We start from the raw sequence: 25,143 nt of genomic DNA, 5'->3' as shown, positions 1-25,143 counted from the left end.
TTCTACAGCGAGGACGAGGCATCATTTTCGGAGCCTGCTGCAGGGCTGCTTCCGCGGCTACCGCACTCCGCCCGTCACGCCCCGCCCAGGGCGGAGCCAGGCGCCCTGCGACCAGGGATCTGCGACAGTATGCTGAAACTCCGCAGCCTGGGCTGCTTTGGACACGTGCGCGGGCAGGAGCCAGGAGGACGGCGACAGAGTGGGGTTAGTAAAAGAGGGAGAATGACTAGAGCGCTATTCTCAAAACTTTCATCCTGACATTAAAAAAAAAGAGGAGGCGAAACTCCGTGCTCCACAGAGGGAGCTGGGGGGCCTGGAGGGAGGCAGAGGAGGAAGTGGAGAGCCGTGTTCAGGATGAAAATGAGGTAGTGTCCGAGAACTTTAGAATGGGGAAGGGATTTTAGGAATCTTTTAATCTGGTCTCCCCACACCACGTTACACCTAGGAGGAAACTAGAGGCCCAGTAAGGTGAGCAGATGGGCCCAAAGTCACACAAAGGTGAGCTGAAATTTTACATATTAAAAGCAGCTTCTGCTGAAAGTAGGAGCCAGGGAGGGTGCAGAGATAAGCATCATGGTGTCGGAGTCAAGTCCAAGCTCCTCCCATGACCTTCAGTCTATAATGGTGGGGCCAGAAGGGGTGTCCCCTCCAAGCCAGGTACCTCCTGTCTCCAGGACTCCCCTGGCTTCTCTGACCTGCTGACACAAAACCTGAACAAAGGGTGCCCCCACTGGCGGGGGGTGAGAGTGGGATGGGGGGCTGCGCAGGACTCCACACTCCAGAAATGCCTGGGCCTTACTCATCCTGTCCCCTTCAGAATGATTGATGACAGGGCGGTGCTCCCTCCCACTTTCCACAAAGACAAACTGAGGCTCAGCAGTGTTCAGGGAGGGAGCTTGAACCCAGAGCCGGTCATCAGTGCAAGACTGTCTGCATCTTGCACTGGTTCCAAAAACATGAGGTGTCAGACCCCAAAACGGTCCTGTCAGGGTGTACTGCAGGGTGAGAACACGTGGGGTTTTATTACCAGTGAGGTTGGGGGATAATTTATTTTTTTTTTAGACAGAGTCTCACTCTGTCACCCAGGCTGGAGTGCAGTGGCCCGATCTCAGCTCACTGCAACCTCAGTCTCCTGGGTTCCAGCAATTCTCCTGTCTCAGTCTCCTGAGTAGCTGGGATTAGAGGCACTCGCCAAGCCACCACACCCAGATAATTTTTATATTTTTAGTAGAGACGGGGTTTCACCATGTTGACTGGGCTTGTCTGGAACTCCTGACCTCAGGTGATCTGCCCACCTCGGCCTCCCAAAGTGCTGGGATTACAGATGTGACCCACCACCCCCAGCTGGTTTGGGGGTAAATTCTAGGTTGTCTTTGATTTCTCCCCACAAAAGCCCACAGGTGGAAAGGGGTTAGGTTGGGAGGGAAACATAAAAGGATGCTCATGGCAGACAGGGTCACAAACCTGGGCCTCATACTCCAGGAATGATGAGCTCCCAAAACCAAGGGCCTTCAGGCTAGGGATGGGAACCAGAACCCTCACCAGCAGTCAGGCTGGGGAGCAAGTATGCAGCACTGAGCATCTAGGGCCGCCTGCTGGACCCCCAGGAGGGTGTGGTTTGGTGCTCCCTGGAAGCAGTGGTCCCCCACTGTTGGCTCTCACTCCAGAGACCCAGTGGTTGCCCGGCCCCAGGGTCTGTCCCGTGGGCATGTAATTCCATGAGGCCATAGGCTAGGCCACCTTCCCTGGGGGCTGTGGCTATTGCCCAGGCAAGGGGACAGGACAAGGACAATCAGCTGTCACAGCTCCTCCAGGATGATTATGGCTTTTTCCTACCACCCACCCTCCCCACCCCTGCCTCCTGCCAGGACCCCTGGGGAGAAGGAGCCTTCTCAAGCCATTCCCGTTCCTCTCCTGTGATTTGTTCTGAATTTTCAAACAAAGAGTAATTATGACAGATGTGGAGCAATCAGCATCATTATGCGGAAACAAGAAAGGGAGTGAAGAGGAGGGGGAATTTGTCTTTCCTCCGCAGGAAGATGCAACTCCCACCTCTACCTCCAGCAGCCCCAGCCACCTCCCAGCTTCCTCTTCACTCAAGAACCCATTCCCAGCCAGCTCTTGCCCGCCTCACAGGTAGAGCAAGACTTCTCTACACAGAGCCTCCTGTAACTGGGATGTCCCAGCAGCAGCTGGGCCATGGAGTATGTAACCCTGCCTGGCCCACCCAGAAGTGGCTTCCACCTTGGCCAGGGTTCTAAGCTGTCCTCTGTTCTCTACACTCCCCTACTCTCACATTACATGCCCCCAGGTATCTGCTTTTATTTCTGAGGCATAAATACTGATAGGTTCTCCAGGGGGTTGAGCCCCTGCTAGAGACATTCCCGCCAGTGAACTTTCTGGGTCAGGCAGGACTGGGTTGAAATCCCAGCTTCCCACTTACTGTGTACCTTCGGCCAAATTAAATTAATCATTCTGGGATTTCATTTACTCATCTGTGAAACAAGACTAGTAATTCCTATTAATGGAATTGTAGGAATTAAATAAGCACAGAAAAGGCCTAGAACAATGCAGCCCCATATCACTCGGACTACATTTACTGTTACTAACTAGTTCTCTACAAGAACCAGCACATAGGTAGCCCTCACACCTGCTCAGCTCAGCCTCCAGGGTGCTTTGGAAACTCAGAGACCCTCTGCAATCTTCCATGGAGGTCAGGAGCCCACCTCCACAAACCAGGGCAGGACGAAAGAAAAATAGAGGGGCCGGGTACAGTGGCTCACACCTGTAATCCCAGCACTTTGGGAGGCTGAGGTGGGAGGATTGCTTGAGGAGTTTGAGGCCAGCCTGAAAAACGTGGTGGAACCTAATCTCTACCAAAAATACAAAAATTAGCCGGGCATGGTATTGTGTGCCTGTAGTCCCAGCTTTTTGGGAGGCTGAGATGGGAAGACTGCTTGAGCCCAGGAAGTTGAGGCTGCACTGAGCCAAGATCGCACCTCTGAACTCCAGCCTGGGTGACAGAGTGAGACCCCGTCTCAAAAAAGAAAAGAAAAAGAAAAACAGAAACATGCACGCCAGTGTGTCCTCGGGGAGGACCATCTAAGACTCCCCCTTTCTAAACCAGAGGGCAGTGAAGAGTGAGGCACTGGGGAAGGCCAGGGTTCAGAAGCCTGATAAACCAGAGACTCCCTTACCTGCCCAGGCTGGAAGACCAGCCGTGTCCTTGGGCAGGTCACTCCCCTGGGGCTTCAGTTTTCAAGTCTGTAAAGTGAGAAAGTTGGACTAGATGAGCACCAAGGTTTTTCCAGAGCTGTCATCCCACCAGGAGACCGGGAAGACCCCTAAGGACATAAGCAGGCTGGGAATTTTAGGATTCTATTGCTGCAGCCTGCGACTCAGTGAAAGGGTTAGAACTGGGGTCTCTCTCCTGGTGGTCTGTCCCCTCCTCTCCATTTAGGTGGTCTGGTCTCCATCTGCCCACCCCAAGTCCCTGTGGCCTGTTGATAGTACCCCCACCCTCACATTCCAATGGCCTTGGGGGCAGCAGCCAGACCAGAAAGTCCAGTTCCTGCCCATTATCACTGCCTGCATCTGCACTGCAACCTAACACCAGCATTCCAGAGAGCAGCCCAGGGCTGTCCCCACCACCCACTGTGGTCAGTGTCAGTGTCAGTGGCCAGGCTCAGAGACAGGCCCCAACCCGGGCCAGGGTTCTCAGATTCCTCTCAAGAAAGGTCTGCTCCCAGAGAGCCCCTGACTTGCTGGGGGGCTATGGACCCCATCCTTTGTTGTCCTCTTTGAACCTCATCTTCCCAGTCTCTCTCCTTAGTCTCTGCAGAGGCCTGAGCTCACCTACTTCTGCTTCTGAAACAGAAATCCCACTTTAAACACAGCAGAAGATGGTAAACACAGGAACTCTCACAACTGAAGAAAGAGGCACGCCGGGCACAGTGGTTCACACCTGTAATCCCAGCACTTTGGGAGGTCAAGGTGGGAGGATGGCTTGAGGCCAGGAATTTGGACCAGCCTTGGCAGCATAGTGAGACCCCATCTCTACAAAAAATTTTAAAAATTTGGCCAGGCGCGGTGCCTCATGCCTGTAATCCCAGCACTTTGGGAGGCCGAGGTGGGTGGACCACTTGAGGTCAGGAGTTCGAGACCAGCCTAACCAACATGGTGAAACCCCATCTCTTCTAAAAATACAAAAATTAGCTGAGCGTGGTGGCACGGGCCTGTAGTCCCAGCTACTCGGGGGGCTGTGGCAGGAGACTCATTTAAACCTGGGAGGTGGAGGTTGCAGTGAGCTGAGATTGCATCACTGCACTCCAGCTTGGGCGAAAGAGTGAGACATTGTCTCAAAAAAAAAAAAAAAAAAATAAAAAACTAGCTGGATGAGGTGACACATGCCTGTAGTCCCAGCTACTCAGGAGGCTGAGGTGGGAGGGTCTCTTGAGCCCAGGATTTCAAGGCCAAGAGCACTCTACTGCATTCCAGCCTGGGCAGCAGAGTGAGATCCTATCTCTAAAGAAAAAGAAAAAGAAAGAGGCAGGAAGAAGGATAGAACAATAAAGAAAGAGAAGGAGGGAGGAGGAGCTGGAGAAAGGAAGAAGGTTAGGAGGACAAGGCAGGAGAAACTAGGACTGAGGGATATGAAAGACCAATATACGAAATGTGGCCTCACAGGAAGGCAGAGGTGGCAGCAGGGGGTGAGGAGTGTCAAAGACTAAGGAGCATGGACATCAAGACCCAGAGAAGAGAGAGAGAAGGGCGGGTGGAGCCCCTGGGACACCAGCCCTCTGTGTCACATTTCCTTCCCGCCTGAGTCAGGTGAGCCAGTCCTGGCCCCCACCGGCTTGCCTGCATTAAGCCAACCCTGGTCCCTGCATCTCCCTGCAGTCTGGGGTCTGCCAGCAGCTCTCCCAGCTTGCCACTCTTTAGGCCTCTCTGCTCAGCCCCCAGCTTCCCACCTTCACTGAGTCCCAACATCTATCGTGAGTCCAGGTGCCCCTCCTCAGGGAGCCCCTCCTCAGAAAGCCCTCTCTTCTGCTCTCCTTACATCTGAGGGCAGCCACAGAGGCATTTCTTAAAACAGGATGAACAAAGTTGGGGGCAGGGAGAGCAAGCTCAGAAATCAGGGAGAGGTTCTTTTGGGGGGATGGTGCAGCACAGGCCAGCAGGCTTGCCAGAGTGCAGCTAGATTTTGGGCAGCCACCCAGTGAATAAGAAAACTATGGCCCAGGCCAGGTGCGGTGGCTCACGCCTGTAATCCTCGCACTTTGGGAGGCCGAGGTGGGTGGATCGCTTGAGGCCAGAAGTTCAAGACCCGCCTGGCCAACATAGTGAAACCCCATCTCTATTAAAACTACAAGAAAATTAGCCAGGTGTGGTGGTACATGCTTGTAATCTCAGTTTATTAGAGAGGCCGAGGCAGGAAAATCACTTGAACCCAGGAGGCAGAGGTTGCAGTGAGCCAGGATCACCCCACTGCACTACAGCCTGGGAGACAGAGTGAGACTTCGTCTCAAAAAAAAAAAAAGAAAAAGGAAAAAAAAAGAAAAGAAAAGAAAAAGGAAAACCATAGCCCAGACTCCTGGAGGTGCTATGGCCACACCCAAACGCTCCAAATGTAAGCCCCCCCCAACCTCCACCCAGTGCCCCAGGGCTTGCCCCACTCCTCTCTCACTTCAGCTGGCTGGGTAAGAGTCAGTCCCTTACAAGACCTAATACAATTATCTATCACCTCCTCTTGCCCCAGGCGGGGTCTGTCCGCTCCAGCTTTCTAGCCTGACTACTGCTCAAAGGAAGAGGGATTCCACAGGAGAGCCCTTTGAGGAAAGATGGACCCCAACCTTAGGCCCAATGACATCCTTCAGGCACACACCTGTATGCTTAGACCCACCTGGCAACACACACACACACACACTCACTCACTACTGGTCTCTACATTCCTTGTTTGCAACCAGGCTATGGCCAGAGAAAATAAAGGTGTCATAGGTTAGTTACACAGGCAGACATTTTTGGTGGAATCACTCAGTCCAGTTTAAACAAAGACAGCAGTGAGCTGTTTGGTTTTTCATCCTGGGTGCTCTTCTGTTGCATTCTAGGTTTACTGAAGGCTATGGAGAACAGCCTTCAAGCTACTGTGGAAAACTCTCTCTCTCTCTCTTTCACACACACACACACACACACCACACACACACACACACACACACCCAGCCTGCAGGCACTCTGGAGAGAAGAGGGGAGAGGGAAAGGCAATACAAGAAGGCCAGGAGTGAAAAAGTCCTTTCTCCCTGGGGGTGGGGAGGGGGCAGAGGGTTAAGGGGGGCTGGGGGCCTGTTTCATTTGCAGGCTGCAAATGCCTCTCCTATTCACCGGCCCGCATTCCCAGCCAAGGCGCCTGGCCGCTGACAATGCCAGGAACAGGAACAGAGAAGATTTGCACATTGTGTTGAAGGGGCCAGCTGGCTGCCTGTGACAGTGGAGCCAAGGTGTGGGAACCAGAAGCATTCGACTTCCACACTCAAGTCCTGCGGGTGGGGGGCGGTGAGGGGAGGCCCTGCACACAGAGTAAGGGGGCCCTCCCCCTACAGTTGGGGGCCAATGAGCCTGGGGACATAGGCCTTGTCTAGCTAGAGAGTAAAGCCCAAGGCAGGAGACCCAAGACCCCGGCATGGAGGGGGTACCAAGCAATTTAGTCTCTGATTCACACCCCATCTGGTGAGGAAGAGAGAATCTCAGTTCCTCTAGAGATAAACACGCGGCAGCAGCACCCCAGGATCCTGCCCCGCGTGCATTATATTCCCCTGCCCATCCTCCCCGTTCACAGGCTTCTGTTCCTTTAAGCTGTGCTATCAATTACAAGGGGGGTGGGGTGGGGAGCAAAAGAGAAGCAGAGAGAGAAACAGAAGAGAGACAGAGAGACAGCTTTGTCCCAGAAGGCCACATGTTCATTTAGTTTTTACCAGGCTCCACAGGCAGGGGACATGAGAAATACAAAAGAGAGAAGCCCTTTAGGAGCTTAAAATCCAGTTGAGGAGACAGATGGAATATCCAGCCACAAAACAGTTACTTAACAATGCAAGCAGCCATCGCCGAGAGGGTTTAGCCTGAATGCCACAGACCACAAATGCTGCCTTCCTTAGGAAGGGGAGGAAGATATGACTGTAAGCAGGATGGTCTTTGGGGAGGGATCAGGTATGGGAAGAACCAGGCAGAAATAGACTTGGATAAGGCCCAGGGGAGGCAGGCGCGTCCTGAGGATGGATGGATGAAAGGAAGCCTTCGTACCCCAGAGCAGAAGTGAGCCTCAGTCCAACCCCTCAACCTTATAATGAGAAAAGCAAGGCTCAGAGAGGGTGGGTAACTTGTCCACAGCCACACAGGACCCCTGGTGTTCAGACAAGGGCTTTTCTACACACAGCTTCTCAGCAGTGTCAGAAAGGGTCAGTTTGTGCAGTGCTGACTGGCAGGTTAAAGTGTCTGAACCCCATCCATTTGCACCTACCTCTGAGCTGTGGCTGGGTACAGGTGAAGCCCTGGCATGAGGGCAGGCCTAGGTATGGGCACTCACTCATCGCTGGGGACAGCAGCTTCCTGCCCTAATGGATAGACAGATGTGTGTGTTTGAGGAGCTGCAGGGGAGACTTCCTCAGGCCTCCCTCAGTTGAGAGGCCTTTCAAGAAGGAGAAAAGAACTTGCATTCCACACACCAGGCCTGAGCAACTAACCTCTAGGTGATAGAGGCCTCCAGGGTTACCAGCCACTGCGCCAGGAACTACCACCCTCCAGGACCCACCTCCCCACACAGGGCATCCTAAATGCCAGGCTGTACTCCCCAGCAGCTCCTGCCCGCAGTTCTCCTAACCCCCCACTCCAACCTGGTTCCACAGACCTCCACCCAGACCCTGCCCCCAGAGCCACACACCATGGGCCTTGTTGCTGAAAATGGACTCTAGAATACTGGTGAAACTGCCTTCCCTATGACAAGTTAGAATGATTCAAACTTCAGAAGTAGGAACTGAGGGCCTGAGAGGCTAGGTGACTTACTGAGGCGGAGAGAGCAGGGTACTAGAATTGGACTTTCTCTTCTCTCCCCATGCCCCACTGCCTCTTTCTAGGAGTCTGGGGTCACCAGGGACCTTTCTGGGAATCATATCACAACTAAAGGAGGTCAGAACTTAACATGTTTTCACCTCTGTTAGCTCCTCAAAATAATAATAGTTAACATTATTAGTACCTGGCTGGACCCGGCTGGACACAGTGGCTCACACCTGTAATCCCAGCACTGTGGGAGGAAGTGCGCAGATCACTTGAGGTCAGGAGTTCGAGACCAGCCTGGCCAACATGATGAAACCCTGTCTCTACTAAAAATACAAAAATTAGCCAGGCATGGTGCCAGGCACCTGTAATCCCAGCTAGTCAGGAGGTTGAAGGAGAATTGCTTGAACCCGGGAGGCAGAGGTTGCAGTGAGCTGAGATTGCACCACTGCAATGGGTGACAGCGCGAGACTCAGTCTCAAAATATATATATATGTATGTATTTATACAATTAGTACCTTAATAATAGGGAATGCTGCCTTTGTGCCCTGTGCTAAGCTCTTCCTGCACATTATCATAGGTAATCTTCACAACATTTCTCTTTGGTATTTTTTATTATTTTATATTATTTCCCCCCATGTTATTTATTTATTTATTTAGTAGAGACACGGTCTTGCTCTGTTGCCCAGGCTGGTCTCAAACTCTTGACTTCAAGCGATCTTCCTGCCTCAGCCTCTCAAAGTGCTGGGATTTACAGGCATGAGCCATCACGTTCCCCCATTTTAAAGATGAGGAAGCCAAGGCTCAGAGAGGTGAAGTGACTTGCCCAAGATCTCACAGCTAGCAGGTGGTGGGGCCAAGGCCCAAGCCCACCAAGCCCAGGTCTGTTCGCCACCACAACCCACACTTAAAGCACTGTTGGGCCTCCCCAAGCAAGATGGCCCCAGGCTGGGAGTGAGGGTAGTCCTGGCTCTTGGAGAACCCAGCCAGGATTGAGACACCTGAGACCTCATCCTAAATTAGTGGGCAATACTGAGCACCAACAGTAATACTTAGCATTTCCTAGATGCCAAGCCCTGTGCCAGGTACTTTAGACCCATCACCTCATTTACTCCTCCAATAGCCCTGACAGATGGATGGTAATGGTGCACATTGTTTTCAGATGAAGGTACAGAGTCTCAAGAGGGCTAAGTAACTCCTGCCAAGGGCACTGACCATTGAGTGGCAGAGCTGGGGTTCAGACCCATGGAAGTCTGGCCCGGAAGCCCTTGTTCCAGAGGCTTCACTATGCTGCCTGAAGACCCCCACAGTGGAGGTTATGACATGGGAGTGGTCTCTGCTAATCCCTTGCTACTCAGAATACGGCCTGTGGACCAACTGTATTGGCAATACCTGGGCTCTTGTCAGTCCTTGGCCTAGATTATGAATTCAAAATCTGAATGTTATCAAGATTCCTAGGCGATCCACGGGCTCAGTAAAGTTTGGGAAGTCCTGCACTATATCACAGAGCTGATCACCCCGGTTCCCCAAGAGGCCTGAGATCAAGAATTAAGGCTAGGAAAGAGGGGCAGGGATTGAGGGTGGCAGGGACTCGGGGTGTGTCCCCCATCCTCCTCCTTGTAGCTAGTCCATCCCTTTTTGGAGTCATTCAGGCACACAGGCCTCAGGTATGAGTCAATGCACACATTCCCCAGGGTCAGCCCCTTTAGAGGGATAGCGGAGGGTCTCACTGGCCAGGCCAGCTTCAGCCCACACCCTGAGGCTTGGGAGAACCCTCAGTCCTCCCAGGAAGGGGTTAAAACAAAACAAGATGCACTCTGGCTCCAATAATTCCACTCCCTGATAGATTTCCCTGGAGAACTCCCTAAATGAATCCCAGCGAGGGAGAAAGCAGGGGCCGGGAGCAGAGTCAGGCAGTTTGCTTTTGCTGGAGATTAACCTCCATGGGCAGCCAAGATTACATTTAAAGACCATGTCAGTGAAACTGCCTTTAAATGAGGAGTGCAGTGCCGGCTCCCGTTACTGAGTGCCTCCTGCGTGCCAGGCAAAGTGTGGGGTGTGCTGGTCCTCACAGCCGCCCTACCAGGCAGGATCACATGCACGTTTCACAGGCAAGGAAACTGGGATGAGGGAGCATTAACTTGTCCAGGGTCTCATCCTTAACAAGTCTCAATTTTCAGCCCCCAAACTACAAGCACATGGAGCTGCAAGGCGGAGTCTAGGGCTCCCGAGCATGAACACTCTTAGGATCCTGAGCTGTTGCATTCTAAAGGGGAAACACTTGAAACTGAAGCCCCAAAGGAATCAGCCTGTGGTGTAGCCACTCTGGCCAGGCTGTCTTTTGAGGATAGCATCTGAACCCCCTGGGATGGAAGCGCGTGCATTTCCAACCATCGGCCTCTGGCCCAGAGCTCAGATGCCCAGCAGACCCACCCACATAGACCTGAATACCCATCTGCCTCCCTGGGTTAGTCTGCTGGGTGAACTGTGAGTCTGCAAGGGGTGCTTAGTATGCCCCCTCCCCACGGGACCCTGTGGAGCAGGCAGGAGAAGCAGGGGCCTCCAGAGGCCTCCTCACACCTTTTCAGAAAGGCACCCTCCTGTGTCACACAACACCTGCAGTGCCGGCAGGCACACAGGCAGGGAGTTATTACGAAGGAGGAAACCCAGGCAGCTAATCAGCTTTGGAGGTTTCTAGGGACATCAGCCTGTGAAGTGAGAAAAGGGGATCCAGCCGCACCGTTGCTTGGCATCTGAGCATTCTCCCATGGGACCACAGCCTTGCAGGGGAGAGAGGGGCCATGTCAGACTGCCAGAGCTTAGAGGCAAACCCCCCAGCTGTCTCCAGGACCCCAAAGGATTAACCAAGCTGACCCCACCCACAGCTTAATTTCTTGTACTATATTGTTAGGAGTTTAAAGAAACCAAACATCTTGAAGGTATTACCATTTATAAAAAAGCACATTTACAATTAGCTATATATATATATAAGCCCCTGGGGATTTATCTCCCAGGATTCTAGGCTGGTGATACAAAGGCCTCAGCAGGGGCCATCTATATCTCAGCATTGACACAGGCCAGGGAGGGTATGGGGAGCATCTCCCTGAGGAGTCTCAGCTCTCCGGTCTGCAAATCTTACTGGGGTCCCCACCCTCTGTCCACGCTTCCCTTCCTCACACCCAGCCATCTGCTCAGAGGCTGCACCAGCCTTCCCCTGCACTGCCGGGAGGGCCGTGAGATGAGGATGGCTGAGCCAGAAGTGACTTGGTCTCAAAGTCCAGGGCTGCCTCCCAGCGAGCTCCATATGGGGGCCTGGATCAGCCTTCCTCAGAACAAAGGGGTATCTTAAACCCAGCGAGAGGGCTCCTGCCTCAAACTGATTCATCACTCACCAGCCGTTCAGAACAACTGTGCAAATGCCCTCAGAGCCAGGAAGAAACTTGTCAGTGATCAGACAGGAAAGAGGCGGCGTGCCACAGGAGCTAAGTGGGAGGGTGTGGGTTCAGGCTGCCCAGATGACAGTCCTGGCTCTTCTGCTACCAGAATGCCATTGAGTCCCCCTAAGGCTCAGTTTTCTCTTCTGTAAAAGGGGGATGATAATGACCTATCTTCCATTCTTCCAGGGCTGTTGTTACGACAAAATGAAGTAATTCATGTAAAGCACTTGGGCAGGTTGCCCAGCATGCAGCAAGTGCTTAAAAAGTGTTAGCTGGACCTGGGTGCAGGAGCTCACACCTGTAATCCCAGCACTTTGGGAGGCTGAGGCGGGAGGATCACTTGAGGCCAAGAGTTCGAGACCAGCCCAGTCAACATGGCGAAATCCCATCTTTACCAAAAAATTCAAAAATTAGCCGGGCGTAATGGTGCACACCTGTAATCCCGGTTACTGGGGAAGCTGAGGCACAAGAATCGCTTGAACCCGGGAGACAGGTTGCAGTGAGTCAAGATCACACCACTGCACTCCAGCCTGGGTGATAGAACAAGACTCCGTCTCCAAAAAAAAGAAAAAAGAAAAAAAATGTTAGCTAGAATTGTTACCAACAATAGTCAAAGCAGCCTCTTTAAAGGAACACCCCCTTCCAGAGGTCCAGAGATATGAGATGAGAACATTTTCCACTTGCCAAAACTTCTGCCCTTTTTCAACCATGACCCCACTGCCCACAGCTTGCCACCTCCCTGGGATACATGGAGAATTTTGGTTTATGCAACACACTCCCAGTGTGCACAGATTCAACAATAACATAATTTTTGCAGGACAGGGCAGTTAAACCACAGTCATCATTTCATCACCACAACTGACGATCAAGCAGCACAAGCAAAGCACAATTCCAGAGCTGAAACATCTTGCCTCGCTTTTTCTCTCCCATTCAAAAACACACATTAGCATGAAGGTGAGTAGGAGTGATGTCATCACTGAGATAATTCTGAAATTATCCTACCATATTTTTTTAATGCAAACTGTTAACAAGCTCCAGAATTTCATTACTGGTATATAGAGGTCTTATCCTACCCAAAGGTTTACATTAATTTAAGCACATAATTTAAAATGGAATGTAGCCAAAATTACCATTCAAAAATGTCTTTAATCACCCTTAAAGTATGGGAATGATTTATCTTTATACACAAGAATCAAACTCAGTGAACTGGGATACTCAAAGTATGACAGGCGTATGGACACTAAGACATGCGGACCCAAGAACTGGGTAAAGCTTTCTCCCCAACTCCCCTATGGGTGTTTAGCTACAATCTTGCCAATTCACATTCCAGTCAGTTAAACAAGCATGTGATATAATTCCACCACCACAGATCACTGCCATGCACCTCAAAACCGACCCATGCTGAGAAATTAGTCCTCCAGAAGGCTGCATGAGATGGGACCGCTCCCGCTGCCCTTGTGCCCTAGGCTGACCCTGGGTCACCAGCTGGCTTCCTCAGCAAGGGAAAACAAGGGATATCCACTTACTTGCAGCCTGAATGCGAGCCTTCCGGCTGACCACCAGCCCAAAGCGGTTCTGGGCCACACACTCATAGTCACCTTCATCTGAAGGGCTGCCTCCCCGCTCCCTTCTGAAGTGATGGATCATCAAGGATCCATTAGCCAGCAAGGTGGAGTGGGTACTCTCTGGCAGCTCTACCCCATTCTTCCTCCAGGTGATTCGCACTGGAGGGGTCCCCTCCACCTTGCAGTCCAGCACTATAGGCTGCCCGGGGACGGCAACATCATCACTTGGCTCCACAGCAAATGCCAGTTCGGCAGAGTGGCCAAGACCTGCATTGGGGAAGGGGAGATGGAAGGAAATAGGACGTTAGTGTGAAATGAGCATCCAGGAAGAACTCTACCCACACGGTTCCAAGTTCCTTGGGTCTATGCACCTCATTCCCATGTTTCTGTAATGTTAATAGGAATTCCTATTATACTTTACGCATTACAAAGTGCATACTTAATCATCAGACCATCTCAGAGATGGATATTATTTGTACCATTTTCTCTTTCACAGGTAAGAAAACTGAAGCCCAGAGACGTCAAGTGACTTGCCCAGGGTCTCACAGTCAGTAGCTGCAAAACTGAGACCCAAAAGCAAGACTGACTGCAATACAGCTGCTGCTACTTCGATGGTCAACCTGGGTAAGCACTGAAGCCTCACAGACCTTCAGGGTGTGACTTAGGTAAAGTATTCAACATGTTCTGGCTTCTCATTCCTCATCTGTTTAGATGAAGGAAGAACAATGGGGCTTGGGTCATAGGGTTCTACGACATGATTAACCGACTCAAAGGCACTATGAAAAATTTAAAGTTCTAAAGAAATACAGAGGGAGATAGTAATAAATCATGCTTCTTTTTGCTGGCCAAAACCCATCAGAGGCCTGGTCCAATGCCTGGCAGGGAGCAGGGTGTGTGGTCCCAGTACCCAGGGTACAGACTAGGATGTGGCCCCATTGCCCCTCCTCTCTGGCACTCTGTCCTTTTGCCTTTGTCATAGGGAGAGATGAAGATAGCAAACACCAACTATGGTTTCCCAAAACCAAGCAAGAGGGTGCTCCTAGAACTTTTACTTCCAGCCAGCCTCTCTGCTCCTGCAGGAGAAGAGAAATGAGCAGAAAAAGGAGGAGGCCAAAGAATAGATGGGGCTAAGGCCGATCAGGGAATCAGAAGCCCGGCTGGAGGGACAAGCACTCCAGTCCCAGGCATGATGCCAAGTCACCAACTTCTCCAGCAAGCAACGTACCAGACCAGTTACAACTCCACTCCAGGAGGAATGAACCCACATGGTCTGAAAGGGCAGTCACAGACCCCTCCTCACATTTCCAGATAACTAGCGATCCTGGAGCAGGTCCCTCCCCAGCAGACTAGGGCCCTCCCTGGCTGGGGGAGATGGGGAAGTGGGTGGGGAGAAAGGAGGGGCGTTGGGGTTATAGGCATTCCCCGCCCCGCGCCCCCGGCCCAGGGAGATGTAATGTTTTAAGACTTTTTAGGATCGCACTTATTCAAACCCCTGCGCATCTTCCCCATGTCGTGAGTTCACCCGTCTTAGCCCCCAGTCCAACCCCGGCATAGCTGTCGGGGGATAAAGTTTTTCCTTGATGCGGACGCGATCTTCTACTTCTTGGGAGAGGAATGGAGACAGAATAGCCCAGATGAGTGTCTGTGGGGAACTTGATGTGGGAGGGGTAAGGGACTAGATTTGCACTCCCCTCCCGGGAGATGGGACCACTGCAGCCACCAAAGGGAACAGCGTGGTGGTGATCGAGCTCCAGGCAGCGGAGCCGGCGGACCGCGAGAGCCAGGGGTAGGGTCTCCGCGTGTGCACGCTTCGGGGAAGGGCAGGGGCACGTGAGCATCCCCGCGGCTCGCTCGCTGTCGCTCTTGGTGGCTTCTCCTCTTGGCTCACGGGCTCTGTCCCGGGTCGCTTCCTAGCCACGCGCCGCTCTCCAGGAATCTCCCTCCTCCTCTTCTAAGGTCTCTCCCGCGCACTCCTCAGCCCAGCACCAGCTCCAAATGCGGGACGTGCCATCTCCGCCCAGTGCAGCCAGCAGGGTCCCGGTTTCCGCCCCCCAGACTGCTGTCCCCTGCCTCGGCTGCCTCGAGCTATATCCACGGCCAGGCACCGAGCACCCCAGCTCGTCCGCCTCGGTCGTTGCTTAGCCGTGCGGTCTCCCCTGGCTCGTTTCCCTCTGTCTCCACGCCAGCCCGCCCTGCTTGCTCCCGCTTCGCTGCACGCCTTGCCCTGCAGTCTGGGCTCCAGGTCCTGCCCCAGTCTTCTTCCGGGGGGCTCCGTCCTCAGCACGCCCCTAGGGCCCCCGATAGTCCGGCCTTGGTGCCCTCTCCCCGTCCTGATCCGCTGGGTCCCTCCCGCGCGGGGTCCGCGCCGCTCTCCCCGGGTACGCCCCTCGCGCCCGCTCCCTCCCTGCTCGCCCTTCCCCTGGCTCAGTCCGCAGCCGCCTGAGCCGGACGCTTTCGCTCACCCTCGCTTGGCGCGGGCAGCAGCAGCAACAGCAGCGGCAGCAGGAGCCGGGGCCAGCGCGGGGAGGGCGGGCGGCGCGGAGACGCTGCGCGCTGCACAGCCATGGGGCTCTAGGTCCGCTCGTCTCGGCGACGCGCGGCTCCCGGGCCTCTCGCGGCTCACAGCGTCCCGCGGGGCCGGCGCCGGGGCCGGCGCTGGGGCTCCGGCCGGGGCCGAGCCCGTGCAGTGGGGGACTGGGGCCGCATGCCTGCTCAGGGGCGCGGGGGGCGCAGGGGGAGCTCCGCTTGCGCCATCTTGCACCCACCCGGGCGATCTGTCAGCCTCGCCCGGGGTGCGCGCTGCACACTCGCACAGCTCGCGGCCGCCCCGCCCTCCTCCCCAGCCTGCCGCCCCCTCCTCTCCGCTCCCGGTCCCCTCCCCCACCCCCTCTCCCCGGAGGCCCGGTCTGGGGAACAAAAGAGCCGGCGAGCGCTTTAAGCGGCCGGACATTCCCGGCTGCGCGGCGGACGCGCCCCCTGCGCTTTGAACTGTGGCTGGAGCGGCCGGCGCCGTCCCGGGCTGCAGCCGGGTATCCCCTCCCCGCGGGCTAGCCCGGGACCTGGGGGGCTAAGGAAGTGGACACCCAGCGGACTGGGGAGTGCGTCCGGGCTGCGGAAAGACACTCGCAGCTGCGGGATTTGCTCTGACCCACTCTTTCTGCTGCGCCCTCCTCCAAGTCCATATTTTAGAGATAATTCTCTAAAAAGCTGCGTAAAGTTGTCAAAGATTAAGTTTTCCATGGATTTCTGGTCCTTCCACTCAAAGGATAGATCCTGTAGCTGCAAGACTGGCTTCTCTGGACCGAGGAGTCGTGGCGCTCCGCTGGGGAGGATTGCCTGGAGAGAGCGGACCCAGCAGGACAATGAGAGCTCTAAAGGGGCCTGGCTTCAGACCTGGGTTCTGCCTGCTGCCTAGCCCAGTCACTCTCACTGAGCTCATCTGAAGGATGAAAATAATCTTATCTCTCCTGTTCATCCCTAGAGACCTTTAAACCGCAGAGGTCCTGACAAATGACCTGGTAACTGGAAAAGCACGTAGAAACTTAAAATTCCCAGTAACGTTTCTGCGCCACAAAGAAGTCCCTCAACCGTTCATGTCAGAGAACGTATAAGGAGACAACACAGGTCCCACGTGAGAATGTTAGAGAAGATAAGCAAGTCTTTTAGCAGAGACATACCCATACTAGCCCTCAGAGATCTTGAATCTCAGCCAGTAGCTATTAAATGGTCTTTTGTTGAGTCCAGCATGACGGACTAGTCCATCAAAATTACTGAGCAGCTACTAAGTTCTAGGAGCTAGAGATTTAAAGGTGGCAGGTTAGGCTTGGTGGCTCACACCTGTGATCCTAGCACTTTGGGAGGCCAAGGTGGGCAGATCACTTGAGCCCAGGAGTTCAAGACCAGCTGGGACAACATGGTGAAAACTTGTCTCTACGAAAAATACAAACCTTAGCCAGGTCTGGTGGTGCGTGCCTGTAGTCCCTCTGTATTCCAGCCTGGGCAACAGAGACCCTGTCTCAATCAATCAATCAATCAATGTTGGCCTAATGTATCTATTTGCTCCTTTGGCACTGGACTGAGATGGCAGAGGAAAAACTAAGTCCCTCATTTGATACCACCTCTGGAACTTTGGGACTATGTACAAAATTAACTTTTGGCCGGGCACAGTGGCTCACACCTGTAATCCCAGCACTTTGGGAAGCCGAGGCGGGTGGATTACCTGATGTCAGGAGTTCGAGACCAGCCTGACCAACATGGTGAAACACAGTCTCTATTAAAAATACAAAAAAATTAGCCGGGGCCGGGCGCGGTGGCTCAAGCCTGTAATCCCAGCACTTTGGGAGGTCGAGACGGGCGGGTCACGAGGTCAGGAGATCGAGACCATCCTGGCTAACACGGTGAAACCCCGTCTCTACTAAAAAAAACTACAAAAACTAGCCGGGCGAGGTGGCGGCGCCTGTAGTCCCAGTAGTCCCAGCTACTCGGGAGGCTGAGGCAGGAGAATGGCGTGAACCCGGGAGGTGGAGCTTGCAGTGAGCTGAGATCCGGCCACAGCATTCCAGCCTGGGTGACAGAGCGAGACTCCGTCTCAAAAAAAAAAAAAAAAAAAATTAGCCGGGCATGGTGGCAGGCGCCTATAATCTCAGCTACTCGGGAGGCTGAGGCAGGAAAATAGCTTGAACCCGGGAGGCAGAGGTTGCAGTGAGCTGAGATTGCACCATTGCACTCCAGCCTGGGCAACAGAGCAAGACTCTGTCTCAAAACAAACAAAAAAACTAACTTTGATACAGTAAGTAAGTACAGGCCTCCAGAAATCAGAGTGCCTGCAGATGGACAGGTTTACTAATGATGGGGTTGGCATAGCTCAGGAATATTCACTCTGGGGTTGCTACTGGAAGATGAGCCTGAGAAGCAGGACATGAGGCATGTGAGCAGCAGGAAGCAATGGAAAATTCTAGGTCGAGGATCCCAATGTGCCAAAGCCCTATTGGATTTCATTGTGAGAAAGGGTGGGAGTGGCGGTCTACTGGCCTTAGGAAAGGGAGGGGAAGAGCCCTCCCTGGGCCTAAAATCCTGGAACTCCCTCCTGCAGGGCTTGAATTCTCAACAACCCCTTCTTGGCTTGTCCTGGACTCTGAAGAGGTCAAACTGGTGTCTTGAATTGCTGTCATTTTAAATTCATTTTGACAAGTGTTTAATTCTTCTTTATCACAACCCTTGGTCTGAGAGTGATATGCAAATAATGGCTATTCTGCCGAGTGCAAAATGTGCAGTATCTCTCTGTCTGATCTGTCAATTAACTCTGGGTCTGGCCCACCAGCCACTTTGGGGGTGGTCCTGAGCAAAGCAGCCTCCAGCTCTTGATTCCCTCCAATAGAAAGCATGTTCTGGACTCTGTAAAGCTCTTAGCAGACAGCAGCTGCCAACTGTGATGCCAAGATGTGTGTGGGGTGTGAGTGTGGAGTTTTGTGTGTGAGACTGTGTGCACATTTGCATTAACGGACAGACACAAGGTTGTTTGTGAAGACAAGTATGCACGTGCGGGTCTCTGAGCTTGTACACACAGTGCACGTGTGTGTGATTTTGTGGCCATGAGTAATTTTGGTGACCAGAGCTATAAAGAAGAATAGTTGTGGAGCCCAAATCTCTGGAGTTGTTCTCCCTTTCCTGCACCCAAAAAAGTTCAGAAAAATGTGTGCCCAGATGGAAAGAGATCCCCAGAGAGTCTAAGGAAGTACCATCAAAGAACTCATCTTTCCTGAGTTTACGTCTTTTTCCTAAGTGCCTGTTGAGGGAGGAAGATGATTTAGTTCTTTGCCATGACCACCTGCTCTTTACCTTCAAAACCACCATTTTGAGCCGGATGCAGGGGCTCATGCCTGTAATTCTAGCACTTTGGGAGGCCGAGGCGGGCAGATTACGTGAGGTCAGGAGTTTGAGACCAGCCTGGCTAACATGAAACCCCGTCTCTACTAAAAATACAAAAATTAGCCGGGCGTGGTGGTGCACACCTGAAATCCCAGCTACTCGGGAGGCTGAGGCAAAAGAATCACTTGAACCCAGGAGGCAGAGGTTGCAGTGAGCTGAGATCATGCCACTGCACTCTAGCCTAGGTGACAGAGTGAGATTAGTCTGAAAAAACAAACAAAACACTATTTTGGGCCAAGGGGCACGGGCTCATGCCTGTAATCCGAGCACTTTTCGAAGCTGAGGCAGGGGGATGGCTTTAGCCCAGGAGTTCGAGACCAGTCTGGGTAAGATAACGAGACCACATTTCTATAAAAAAATTTTTTTTAAATATTAGCCAGGCATGGTGGCATGTGCCTACAGTCCTAGCTACTAGGGAGACTGCAGTGACAAGACTCCTTGAGCCCAGGAGATTGAGTCTGCAGCGAGCTATGATTGTGCCACCGCACTCCAGCATGGGCGACAGAGAGAGATCCTGTCTCAAAAACAACAACAACAACAACATTTCCCATCCCAGTAAGAAAAAAACTCCATAGGGCAGAAAGGCTGAGGAAATTTTAGTCATAGTCAATGGTTCCAAAAGATAATTCCACATTTCTGGAAAATAGTTTATTAATTCATCATAAGGACAGATACATGAATCAATGCCTTAGCTTAACACTAAAGAATATCATATTTGTAAGGAGAAGAAAAACGCTGGGAGGATAATTAAATAGTACAGCATAAACTAAATACAGATGAATAAATGAGCAAGTACTGATTACACTTGTCATGCATCAAGAAAAGGAAGATTTTTAATTGAGACTCAAAAAACTTAAGGCATCAATGGTAGGTGACAAAGGGATTAATACCCTGTAAAAGGCCAATAGATTATTTTCTAATAAAAATACTGCTACAAAGACACAAACCTAACACTTCCAAATTACCCAGAGCCCAAATCATATATAATGCTAGTGAGAAATGGCCACTTTCTTATCAACTGTGAGTTATAGGCAGATACCAGATTTATTACTTATTTGCTTTTGAGAAACAATTTTCCACCCAACCTAATGGGTTATAAATTGTCTCATTTGCAGCTATTTAATTTAAACCAGAACCTCAGTGCCTGTTAAACAAGAACATGAAAAATGACTATGTGGTGTAATGCTAAGAGCCTACTGTTAAAACAGCCATTTAATTCAGGGCATTTTTTTTTTTCTTCTTAAAAAAAAAAAAAAATCAAACCAGCAAAATAAAATGAGGCTTTTGACCTTCAGAGCAATGATGAAACATACACAGTGGTGTTAGCCACAGCAGGGCTGAATGCTACAGAAATAGTACAAGTGACAATTCTGTCTTTAACGAGATACAAAACCAACATTAATAATCTTTAGTGTTATCATAGGCTGGCTGAAGGAGGGGGAGGAGGTGGAAATGTAGGTGCAGACATCAACAGTGAGTGACACCCGAGTGTAATAAACACAGATGCTTTCAGGGTTTGAGGAAGCCACAACTGTGCTGAGAGACATTTCACCATTAAAAAAAAAAAAAAGGAAAAATGGACTGGTTATTTCAAATTTGGCTCAGAAGCCAGAGTTAACTCTTGATGTGCCAATCAGACACCATTAGGGGGTAAAGACCCTAACTTTCTATGCTCCTATGAGAGGGCTGAGGTGAAAAATCAAATAAATGACATTGTTTTCATTACACATAAAATAGAAGTCAAGCTTGTCCCTGTGCGGCAGGTGAATAGAAAATGACTTGAGGATTCAATTTAAAGAAAAAACAAACTGAAATGAGCTAATCCTTTTCCTGTGCAAAGACCTCCCTGCCAGCACCTCAGAGAGTGACATTCCTGTCATCCCCAACCCAGATCAAGTCAAGCCTCACGGGGTGGGAAGGGCCTCCCTGAACTCTCACTCCCCTTCTCCTCATTTAGCTTCTTCTGGAAGAAAGGCCCCAAATCATCTCCATCCAGTAAACTTGACCCCCTGCATAGAAGGGAGGGCATCTTTTAATTCTGAGCCTCTGGATCACAGTCCCCTTCCCTGTCTCAAACATTCCCCTCTGACTTGGATCCATCTATGGAGAACCCTCGGATCCCAATCCCAAAGTCAAGATGCAGGGAAGCCAGAAGGTCTTCCCCACACCCGCACTGGGCGTGGGCGGCCTGCCTGGGGCGGGGCAAGCAGAAGCACTGAGTGAAGAGGAGGCAGGAGGATAGCAGGCGGGCGCACGGCAGCCGCGGATACAGGAGGGGCACGGGGACCTTGAAGCACACATGAGGTAGTCACGTTGTTAGAGAAGGGTGCAGAGTTTGAACCCAGGCAGGAGAACCAGATGACACAGTCTGGGAGAGGTGCGAGAGATAGCAGAGGAAGGAAAACAGGAGAGAGGAAAGGAAAGAGTATCTGGGAGCAAGAGAAGGGCACTGGTGCTGGGAGAGCCAGGTGACTGGGAGACAGACCACTAGAGCAGCCAGGGACAAGGAAGGAGGGGAAGAGTGAGAGAGAGCGGATTTCCAAAACCAGGCACTTCCCAAATTACAAAATTAAATGCAGAGTTGCTCAGAGGGGAGCCAGGGTCACCCTCTCTATTTGGGCAATAAGAAGCTGGGAGGTGATGCAGCTGAAATGCTAGGCATTCAGAGTCTGCTTGCACTCAACCCAGCCAGACAGGAAAATGGGCTGGGACTGTCTTTGTCAGACAGGCATTGGAGACACTCTCAGAGTGTGTAATAAAAGGCTGGGTGATGGAGGTGGGGGCCCACAGGGCTGGGGACTGACCACTCTGGGGCACCGTCCTGACCTGGAGGACCAATCTGGCTGTAGTGACCACTGCCTGGGCCAAGGTTTCCCAGCTCACCAACCAGTACACATACATGCACTTCACACGTGCACATCACATGTAGCTGTGTCTCGTATGTCTTTCGCATGTCACATGTGTATCACAAAGAGTATGGGGGGAGTGAATAATCCATGTTTTCCTCTCCCCCCAGCCAAAGCACCTTAGGAAGCTCCAAAGGGCTTGATGATGTATCTACAGGCACACATGTGGACATGCATGGCCACAGGTGTTGCATCCTGTGTGACCCATACCTGCCTACCCCAAACCACACCCTCTGGGAGGAGCTAGGCAGAGGAGGAGACCGGGGATCTGGGCAGGCCTGGGCTGGCTCCTAGAGGGCAGGGGGCTTTGAGCTGGCAGCTGTCTCCAGGGGTCTCCTCCAGCACCTTGCCTGGCTGGAGGTCTGGGTAGGAGCAGGAAGCACTGGCTGCCTCTGGCAAGCAGGTAAGTCTGTCTGGCCCAGGGGCTGCCAGCTCACACCCTCCCAGCTCCCTGTCCAGCCAGGCTGACCCCTGCCCTGGATCCCCAACACCCGAGATGAGATCAGGAGCCTCCGGAGGCAGGGGGTCCTCAGGCTCCAGGTCTTGGAGATGGAGGTCAGGGTTCCCGTTAGATGCACTAAAGTCAGAGTGGACAATGACTTCGGCCTCCACCTGGTTCCTGCAGGCTGGGGGTGACTTCTTCCTCCCATTGCCCTGATCAGAGCAGAGAACACAAAGTGACCATTTCTGAGAGTAATCATCAGAATGACCAGCGTACATGGGGCAGAGAGACTGACCCTTCATCAGCGTAGGTATCACATGGGAGCTGGTAAAGGATACACAGGAACTGTTCGAACCTATGCGAATGCAGGGAATGATGGAATCTTCCTATTTGCCCTCATCCAGGAGTTTCAGGAGTACCAGACTCAGGGCCTCTGGTGAGAGGAGGAAGGGCTGAGCATACTCAGGCCAGCCACACCCTCAGATCCACGAAACTGCTGTGGCCCACTTAGGTCTGGGTAGAGGAGGGACTGTTTTCAACCCAGGTTGAAACAGGTTCCTGCAAACTGGCCTGCCCTCCCCCTACTCAACCTTTGGAGGTTCCAGGGGTCTTTTGGCTAGACTTCTATCCCCAGGGAAGTTACCACCCAGGGGTCTCCAGAGAACTCATTACTGCCTCTTCACTAGCACAGAGACCCTTTCCTCCTTTCCTGCCCCTTCCTTCCAGGATGCTGACCTTTATGGCGTCGTACACCAGAGCCTGCAGCAACAGCGTCTGCCCAGTTCCAGCAGGGGGCAGCAGGGCCCGGGTCAGAGCCGGCCGGGGGCCTGCCTGGGGCAGCTCACAGCCTGCCCAGGAACCAGCCCAGCTCGGCCCGCTTGGTTGAGCCCAAGAGATCTGCACAGGGGAAAGAAGGGGACACTAAGGGGCACGACCAGGATTGGCTGGGAGATGGAAGCCCAGGGGAGGGAATTGGGACGGGCCCTGGGAGAGCAGGGTCCAGCCTGTCACCCGCGGCTCTCTCCCTCCCCAAGGCTCAGGGGAGGAGCACAGAAAGGGCTGAGAGTCAGCAGGGTAATCTGAGGATGAGTCCTCCTACAGAGGAGCAGAACAGACGCTCTGCAAAGCCCGCGGTGTCTGAGCCAGGCGTGAGAGGGTAAGGGAGGACGGGTCGGAGTCGGTTGGGATGTGCCACCCCTGCCAGCATGAAGGGGACCAGCCCTGCGAAGGCCTCACCTTATCCTGGTCCTAGCCCCACTTGGCCACAGTCAAGCCGACTGGCCTCTTCTCCCCACACGGGGATGGCTGGGTCATAGAGGTCTCCCCAGCTCCAGGGATGAGGAGGGAGCTGGGTGTTCTGGCTACCCTGGGTCACCTGCTGGGAGGCCCTCTCCTTCGTGAGAACCAGGCTGACCTATTCTGCCAGCATATGGAGGCCCATGTGCTTCCCTGACCAGTCAACCATTCCATGGAAGAGGGAGAGAGGCCCTAGCGTCAGCAGCTGGCTCCCAAGGGGAAGGTAGGGCCCTGCTCACACAGCCACACGTTGTGCTCTGGCGCCCCTTGGTGTCCTACTTAGAAATGAGCCCCAATATGGGGCTCTGACCTACCTTTCTTTTGGAGTGACCCCGGCCTTCAGAAATGCCGCCACCCATAAGGCTGTGCACTTCAGCCCTGTCCTCCACGTCTGAGGGTGGCGGGGACCAGTCCTGGGGATGGGGGTGCACAAGGGACTCCAGTTCATGGGCAGCTGGGGGACTCGGGGGGCCAAGCTGAGCTCTGGAGTACAGCGCAGGATTCCCAGGGGTGGCCGTGGAGGACAGGCCTGGGAGGGATTCCCTGGAAGGGAAGACAGAAAACAAGGCACAGTGGTCAGAGTAAGGAGTCGGGTGGGACTGGGATCTGGTCCAGCCTGTGTCTCTGGGCAGGTTCCTGCCCATCTCTGGGACTTGCTTTCCTGGTCTGTGCAGTGAGTAAGAAAAACTGCTATTGTTCAAAACAGCCTCCTGCTATAAACAGGGCGGCATCTGGAGATTTGGGCCCCCTCTTTCCAAGATGCTGGCAGCTACAGAGGAAGTGGGAGCGAGGCAGTTCTGTTGGCCTTGCTGAGGGGGGTAGCCAGGGGCTCCCCTAAGTCCACTCCCCCTTCTCATGAAGACATCATCCCTGATTCCTTCATCCCAGAGTCCTAACTTTAACGGGGCTCCTGGGAGTGCCAAGGGCAAGTCATGGCCACTTTCCCCGATGGCCCGTTCTGCAGCCCTTCCTGGAAGTCTCCCTTTCCTGAAGTCAGACTGGCTCCCCTGCTCACCTGTGGGGGCTGCGGCACAGGCCGGCACACATGCAGGCCAGGAGGCAGAGGAGGCCCAGGCAGACACCCACGATGATGCCCGTGACTGACTGCATGTCCAGCGAGTCTGGTGGGGGAGAGAGAGGCACAGAGCAGGTCAGGACAGAAGAAGGGCACAGGGCATGGATCAGGACTATCCATGGCTTTCTCAGGAGACACCAGCCGGACCCTCACCCTTCAGATGCTCACAATCTTCTGATACAAGGACAGGAGGTCCCTGTGGCCTCACAGAAACTACTATACCACTCCCTGTGACTGTCCTCCCCAGAACACACCCAGAAGTTATGGTCTCTCCTCCTCAAACTGGCCTTTGGTGAAACACGTGTTGCCTGTCCCCAGGGCTGTTGCATGGGTGTGCAACATGTGCAGGTGCGCAGACCCCATGCTTGGGTGGGCCCCACGCTTGAGTTAATGCTCTGCTGTCACCACCTTACAATTCTAATTTTTTTTTTTTCTTTTTTGAGATAGGGTC

At 52.9% G+C, this 25,143-nt stretch overlaps 1 protein-coding gene and 1 long non-coding RNA gene across 3 annotated transcripts in view; one reads left to right on the top strand and one right to left on the bottom strand.

Annotated features, from left to right (window-relative positions):
• Positions 1-104: 104 nt before the first annotated feature.
• LOC117070496 lies at positions 105-14,783 on the top strand. The gene is made up of 3 exons (XR_004431940.1): positions 105-204; positions 12,298-12,434; positions 13,542-14,783. It is a non-coding gene; the product is annotated as an uncharacterized LOC117070496 (long non-coding RNA).
• A 4,823-nt stretch (positions 14,784-19,606) lies between these two features.
• Positions 19,607-25,143, bottom strand: part of IGDCC4 (immunoglobulin superfamily DCC subclass member 4) — a 42,825-nt gene continuing 37,288 nt past the window's right edge. For both annotated transcript variants that reach the window (XM_033189737.1, XM_033189736.1), the window contains exons 17-20: positions 24,633-24,738; positions 23,932-24,160; positions 23,057-23,218; positions 19,607-22,533 (exon numbers count right to left, since the gene is read on the bottom strand). In XM_033189737.1, coding sequence (XP_033045628.1) covers positions 22,123-22,533; positions 23,057-23,218; positions 23,932-24,160; positions 24,633-24,738 — 908 coding nt within the window. In that variant the 3' untranslated portion in view covers positions 19,607-22,122. The remainder of the gene's footprint in view (positions 22,534-23,056; positions 23,219-23,931; positions 24,161-24,632; positions 24,739-25,143) is intronic.

This window comes from Trachypithecus francoisi, unplaced genomic scaffold, assembly GCF_009764315.1.
Source record: "Trachypithecus francoisi isolate TF-2019V2 unplaced genomic scaffold, Tfra_2.0 Lachesis_group3, whole genome shotgun sequence".
Taxonomy (NCBI): Eukaryota; Metazoa; Chordata; class Mammalia; order Primates; family Cercopithecidae; genus Trachypithecus; species Trachypithecus francoisi.
This window is presented reverse-complemented; position numbering and strand designations above follow the sequence as displayed.